We start from the raw sequence: 7,744 nt of genomic DNA, 5'->3' as shown, positions 1-7,744 counted from the left end.
GTGATGGGGCTGATGGGAAGAGGAAAGAAAAATGACCTAATTTCCTTTCTGCTACTTGCTACAAAACAGTTCCCCTTAGAACCCTTATTCATTTAATAAGTATTTATTAAGCACATAATGTTTGCAGGTTTTGGCTTTGTAGGGAGGGGCTAAAGTATCAATAGTTAGGAATATGGAATTGATTCTCAAAGAGTTTAAGTGTAAGAGAGGATATACATGGCACAGAATCAACTTACAAATAGTAGAGGGGAGTACTCATTTTGAACTGAGGGAGAGTGTCAGAGGCTCACAGACTGCCATTTATCTTGATGTGATTTGTGGTGGTGAACTTCTTAAAAGTTTTGAAACTCATCAGGCTTGGGATTTTCATAGTACAGTTTTTGAAACTTGCTTAAGTAGTATGGAATGAGACCCATTTAATCATGCAACAAAGTGCCCTCAGCCATTGTAATGTGACCCACTGATTGTTAATGAGGGGGCATGCATATCTAATTCACCTGGGGGAACTTGTTGAAAGTAAAGACCCCATTATAGAGATTCATTCTTCTTCAGTAGAGTTGGAGTGGGTTTGGGGTATTTCATTTTACTTTGGTGATATAAAATTCCTTGACAATTATTAGTTGGTGATAAATTTTATCTATTTTAGGCTTTTTCTTATACACAAAATTAAGGTTATCTTTACAGGTCTGTCCTTAATTAATATCTGTCCTTAAATAGGGACTGATATGTTAGAGGTATTTAAGTGATACTATTGATAAAGCTGGAGGAATAGGGTAGATAGGTAAAGAATGTAGTCTGTATTAATGTCAGGTGTATTCGCGTTCTTCAGAGAAATAGAACCAACTCTCTCTCTCTATCTCTCTCTCTCTCTATATATATAATGAGGCATTGGGTCACACGATTATGGGAGCTGAGAAGATCCACGGTCTGCAATCTGAAAGCTGGAGACCGAGTGGTTAATTCAGGCCAAGTCTGAAGGCCTATTAACCAGTAGAGCTGAAGATATAAATCCCAGTTAAAGGGCAGGAGAAGATGAGATGCCTCAGCTCAAATAGTGAGCAGAGGAAAAAAGGGCAGATTCATCTGATTTTTGTTCAATTCAGGCCCTCAAAGGATTAGATGATGCCCACTTACATTGGGGAGGGCAGTCTACTGAGTCCACTGATTCAAATGCCGGCCTCACCCAAAAAACTCCTAACTTTGGGTAATGGGATTTGATTATATGATAGTAAAAGTAAGGATCATGAGATTTAAATGTCTTTTGGACATCTTCACATTAACTGTGAATATTAGGATTTATACACACATATACACATACACATGCAGAATTCTTGATGATAAAACTAGTATGTGCTCATGGTAGAAATTCCAAAAGTATAGAAAGGAATATAGAAAATAAGGAGGCATAATCTCGAAAATTCTAACACCCACAGTTTTGAATATCTGAAACTTTTTGCTGTCCCAAATATGTGTATATATACACACTCACAAATGTACCTACAAACACACATGTGTACACACACACAGCTGAGAAACAATGCAAAAGTCTATCAGTAAAGAAATATTTAATAAATAATGATATATCTGTATGAAATTTTGAATAAGTAATATATTCTTGTGGTTCAAAAGACATAGAGTATTATAGAGTGAAGAATATCCATTATCCTGTCACCCAGTCACTCAGTTTTCTACCCTGGAGGCAACCAAGGTGGTGCTTTTTTTTCTTTTCTTTTTAATTCTTCCAGAGAAATTTATGCACATACAGGTGCCTTTAGTACACATATGCACACACGGTAGCATACTATATGTATATATTATTATGTACTTTGCTCTTCTCTATTTTATTTTTTTGGTTTTAATTTTTATCAAAATGATGTATTCATATCAAAAAGTCAGATAGCTCTAAAAGGATTTTGTTTGTTTGCTTTTGCAAATAAGCCATTCCCTCATCCCTCTTTCCCCATTATTTCTTTCAAGGAAGCCACTTTTATCTCTTGGCTGATGAATTTTATGTTTACCTCTTTGTCTCTAAAATAATTGCTTTAATGTCAGTTTTAAGTATTTTACTACAGATGATCAGATTCTCTTAAGCCCATGCTAGTAATACAGTTTAGTCATAATTTGGGTTAGATCAGTATTCAGTGTTTATATTATGACTATAAATGATACAACTGAGCTGTGTAGTAAAACATGATTACTTTTCCCTTTTCTGTTCTACTTTTCCTTTTTCATGGTACTAATATTTGACTTGTTTTGTTATGTTTGCTTATTTTTCTATTTAATTACAAATTATCTGCCAGTTATGTAAATCTGTTCTTGAGATTTTCAGACTCATCAGTTGTGCTGTTAATTTCATCCTCCTAAAGAAGACTCTTCCAGAGCTTCTGATGGCCTCCAATTTAGTATGGTTGCCCTCTGTTCTTTGTGTACGTACAGCTGTCATCCTAGGAATTCTCTTTCCAGTCACCCTGGGGATTCCCTTTTCCTCTCTCATCTCACTACCATATTGTTGTGATTATTGTGGTTTCTTAGATGTCTAGTTTCCCCACATTAAAATCTTCTTGACTATTCTATTTATATAAAGTTTAGAGTCAGTCTGTCTAATTTTTTAAGTTTCCTTTTTTGCCACTTCAGTATGTGGTTTTCACATCTTCCATACATATTACCTTAAATTGTGTAAAATTGACTTCTTTTTTTCAACTTAAAGAATTGTCAATAATGGCAGTTTCAACCATTCCTACTATTAACAACATAGAATATGTACTAGTATATGTATAGAACATTTCTCACTAAGTTTAGTATTTTATTGTAATACTATAAAATACTATAAAATACAAAATAATAGTATTACATTGTAATACTATAAAATACTAAAGATTTAGTATTTTATTGTTTCTATCATTATGTCATCTGCAAACAGTGACAGCTTTACTTCTTCTTTTCCGATTTGGATTCCTTTTATTTCCTTTTCTTCTCTGATTGCTGTGGCTAAATCTTCTGTTAAATCTTATAACTGGTGGTGATGATTTGAGTAGAGAGTCTGTTGATTTCTTTCTAAATTTTATACCTAGGAATATAATTTTATACCCAAGACTTCTTTTTTCTTTTTTTCCAAGACTTCTTTTAATAGGTGTTTCTTTTTAGTTTACCACCTATATAAACTCATTATCTGCAATTAATGATAATGTTACTGTCTCCTTTCCCATTTTACACTGCTTTTGTCCTCATATTATGTAATACTAGTGATAATGGACATTTTTGTCTTGTTTCAGATCTAAATAGGGGTATTTTTTGGTTTCTTCACTGAGTATGATACTGGCTTTTAGGCTTATGTGTTATGCCTATAAGTAGACATGTTAAATGTCTACTTATAGGCATAACACATAAGCCTAAAATGTCTACTTATAGGCATAACACATAAGCCTAAAAGCCATAAGCTTTTAGGCTTATGTGTTATGCCTATAAGTAGACATGTTAAATGTCTACTTATTACTATTTTATTGACTTCAAAAATCTTGATGGTTGTGTAAATTTATCAGATGTCTTTTGGTGACGGTAATCATGAGATGTTTTTCCCTGATATTTTTGCATGGCAAACTAAATAGGTTATATTATATTGAACCATTTTTGAATATCGGAGCTAAGTTCTACTTGACCATAACAGTAGTATTTTATATCTTTGGTATGTTATTGGAGACTTTTAAAAATTTTCTTTAGCTGTTTTGTGTCTGATTTCATATTATTAACCTATAGTATTTATATGTATGTGCTCTTTCTGTTAATTTTTGATATCACTGTTATGTTCCCTATATAAAAATAATTTGGAGGCTTCTGTGCTTTGAAATATCAATAGTTTAGGTAGCTTTAGAGTTATCTGTTCTTAAATATTTGGTAGAATTTAGAATATCATTGGCATTTGATGCTGTCTGAGGAGGTTAGCTCTTTGACAAGTTTCTCTGTTCCTTCTGTGATAATTATCAGATACTCCTTTTGTGAAGTTTTTACTGTTTTACCTTCATGAGATTCATGATGCCTTACTTGGAGTGCTGATAACACTGTTTATGATTTTCTTAGGACATTAAATAAAAAATCTTCATCTTATGTACATTTGTCTTCATTGTTAAATTGTTAAGTTCTCAAGGGCATTAGGATAAGAACCATCTGTTTATTGCCTCAAATTCTAGTCCAGGTATGGAATATGTTGGCTTAACAACTTTTTTTTCTTCTTTCTTTCTTCTGTTTTTTTGGTGGTGGTGACGGTGGATGTTTTACAGGCTTCCTAGTTGGCATGTATGTTGCAAAGAGAGTTCTTCAGCTTCATCATACTACTCTCAAGATGACAATTGTGCACTAGAAAATGAAGATGTACAATTCCAGAAAAAGGTACCTTCAATGAAGTTGAAGTTGTGATTTGTGTATTAGCTTTCTGAGACTTCCTCAAAACATTTGGAATAAAAGTATTTCACAAATACTATGACATAATTTTTGGTGGAGATTTGTAATTTTCTTTGCTGTAATATGAGGAGTTACTCAGGTAATTCTGAAATTAATGTGACTCTGAGATATTTATATATTCTTATTGCTTATATTTGGAATGTTGTAATAACATCCTTAGTCCTACAGTAAGGAGAAAAAATAGTGCCTATTCAGAGAGAAAACTAGGGTTCTCTTTTTAATGCTTTAACTAGCAAAGGGTTTCTAAAGAAACCCCAGTCTTATAAATTAAAAACTATTAGAAATGAGGATTGTAGGGAAAGTCTGCAATTAGTGGCTATGTACTTTGTTTTATATAATTGTGGGGAGTGAATAGACAGAGTCCAAAAAATCTGATGGTGTCTAAATTTATTATTTTATCATTTTAAATGATTAAAGGTGAGTATTGACTTTAGCTAGATTTGGCTCCCCCCTCCCCCCAACTCAATATACTTATTTTAAATTACAGATGTAATTTATACCCACTATAAGATATTCATATTTATATCCCATTCCCCTCCTCAAAGGAACCACAATTTACGGTTTCTTGTGAGAACATTCAGACCATTTTCTGTGGTTATAGATACATCATTTTATAGCACACAAATTAATGTTTTAATTTTTGTTCAAAAAATATTGTACAAATTTATTTCTCCTCTTCTCCAGTAATATCTCATGGATACCTTTGCATGTTACTGTATTCTTCTGAATAGCTACATTTTTATTCTGTCATGGGTATATCACAATTTATTAAGCATTTATTTATTGATAGACTTTTGCATTGTTTCTCACCTGTGTGTGTGCATGCATGTTTGTGTGTACATTTGTGTGTGTGTGTGTGTGAATGCACAAACTTACAATTACATGCTTGGGCTGTTTTTATTTTTGGCATGATATTGTGTTTAGATTATTTAAATTTCTGAGTTACACAGGATATATTTCTGGGATGGAGCAGTTAAAATTTTGAAGACTATTGCTGGGTATCTCTCCGAATAAAGTATAATTGTGTGCTTCTATCTACAGTCTGTAAGATTTAGAGCTAATATCTTCTTTGATGAGAAATTTGAAAACTTAAATGTTGTAAGAATGAGTTTAAGCAAAGCATTAAGGAAGGGGAAACATTCTTTCAGCAAACATTTGGGTACCTAGTATATATGCTATACAGGCTTAGATAATGATGAATATGAACTTCGCTTTTACGAAGCTTATATGCCAGAAGATAAATTTAAGGACAATATATCTGAAATTCTAATTTGAAATTCAGTGTCAAGAGAGATGACACAAAGAACTCTAAGTACATTCATTTATCAAGTATTTACTGACATACAGTGCTGGGTAGTAGGACTAAAGTGTTTATTAAGAAATCAGATGTAGTGTATATTTGGAAGGCAGCTATGCTCATCACTATACCACCAGCGCACACATGTAGTATACATTTGAAGTGAAGCAGTAAGGAGGGTAATGCAGGAAGGTAGACAATAAGCATGGAAACAAATAAAAGACATTAAAGTCACAGTAAAGTGTTTTGGTTGTAAAGTATAGAAAGATGGTCTTTAACGTTGCTTCAGGACTGTTTTGTGAAACAGTTTTATCCGTTGACCTTTTCTTTGTTGCAATATAGGATGAAAGAGAGGGACCTATCAATGCCGAATTATCGGGAAAAGTGGGTTCAAGCTTACCTGTTCCTCCAGAAGAACACAAGTTAAAAGATGACTACATTGTGAATGTACAAGTAAGCTTTGTTGCTTTGATTTTTAATGATATGCCTTTTCAAACTGCTTCACAAAACAGAAAACCTGTTTGGTCACCATATTGTGTATTTTTATTTTTTTCTTTTTGTAGTACCATGCAACTGTCCTTAATACTAGTCACCTGCTAAGAATACTACTTTTGAGAAAATTCGGAATTACAGGTTTAGTAGTAAATGTGACTTTTCTCTGTAGTATAGGTTTGGTTGTAAGTCCTCCTTTCTTCTAGATTCCATTTTGGCTTTCTGTAGTTTATCTTGTCTCTTCAGTTTTTCAGATGTCAGGGGAAATTATTTTCTGACTTAACATATTTGTATGTAGAACACAGAGCATTTTGATACCAAAATTTTACCACTTAGTGTGGAATATGGATTAATAAACAATAGGTTGAGTGTGTTTTTTCCTTTTTCTCTCATATTACATCCTAAATGTTATTTTCCATTTTGTATACCAGATTTTATGAAAGATATTAAAAACTAGACCAGAATGTAAGCTGATCAGAATGCTGAAGCATCTGGAAACCATTTAATATCGGGAGCGACTGAAGGAACTGGGGATATTTGATCTGGAGGGAAGAAAGACTAAGGAAAAACTAAATATCTCATGTATTAACAAATACAAATTTCAGCTTAAAAGAAGGGAGAATTCTCTTAAAAAAATGCAGCCAGAGTTATCTTATAAGTTAATTGGGTTATCTAAGGAGATATAGTAAGTTTCATTTTATTGGATTCTGGAGGACATTTGGAAAAGATTTGTGCATAAGAATAAGAGAAAAGTGATCTCTGTAGCCCTTCAGTTTTATGAGTATCCTGAACAGTCCAGCCATTGTTCATTTTCCTGAATCTTTATTATGGTATTCTCTTGTTCAAATACTTTGAAGTGCTCACTGCATCTTAGAGACCTGTGCTGTTCAATATAGTAGCCATTATTGTGGCTGTTGTGGCTATTGAGCATTGGAAATGTGGATAGTCGAAGTTGAGATTTGCTGTTAAGTATACGATACACATCGATTTTGGAGACTTAGTAAAAGAAAAAAAAAGTGTAAAATATCTTACTGATTTTTTTATATTGAATGCATATTGAATGATAATGCAGTATTTGATAATATTGTAATGGTTCTTTTGTAAAAGTCTCCATCATAAAATGCAAACTATTTGTACTCTTTTGTGAATTTTTCGTTCCAGTGTAAATAATTCCCCAAATGATGACATTTTATTTTGTATTCTTCTGACTCTGCCTCATGTTTTCTTTCTGCTGCTGTACTGGCCGTCCTATTCTTCAGAACCCTAGTTCTTCTAGTCCAGAGTAGTCCATAGTTTCTCTTTACCTTGAACTGAGCATGAGTACCTCTCACTTGATATTCATTTAGTAACTATTAAATGTCTACTGTGTGCTAGATACTGTGCTAGGCACTAGGAACATGAAGATCAAGAAAACATAGTCGGGCTTCCCTGGTGGCGCAGTGGTTGAGAGTCCGCCTGCTGATGCAGGGGACACGGGTTCGTGCCCCGGTCCGGGAAGAT

At 33.3% G+C, this 7,744-nt stretch overlaps 1 protein-coding gene across 2 annotated transcripts in view; it reads left to right on the top strand.

The window, feature by feature from the left end:
* The window catches only part of SUCO (SUN domain containing ossification factor), a 77,077-nt gene that overhangs the window by 13,879 nt on the left and 55,454 nt on the right, over positions 1-7,744 (top strand). For both annotated transcript variants that reach the window (XM_024739825.1, XM_024739826.1), the window contains exons 2-3: positions 4,275-4,383; positions 6,095-6,205. In XM_024739825.1, the coding sequence (XP_024595593.1) occupies positions 4,275-4,383; positions 6,095-6,205 (220 nt within the window). The remainder of the gene's footprint in view (positions 1-4,274; positions 4,384-6,094; positions 6,206-7,744) is intronic.

Source organism: Neophocaena asiaeorientalis, unplaced genomic scaffold (genome assembly GCF_003031525.2).
Source record: "Neophocaena asiaeorientalis asiaeorientalis breed wild unplaced genomic scaffold, Neophocaena_asiaeorientalis_V1.1 scaffold589, whole genome shotgun sequence".
Classification (NCBI taxonomy): Eukaryota; Metazoa; Chordata; class Mammalia; order Artiodactyla; family Phocoenidae; genus Neophocaena; species Neophocaena asiaeorientalis.
Note: the sequence above shows the minus strand (reverse complement) of the source record. Positions and strands in the feature narration are given on the sequence as shown.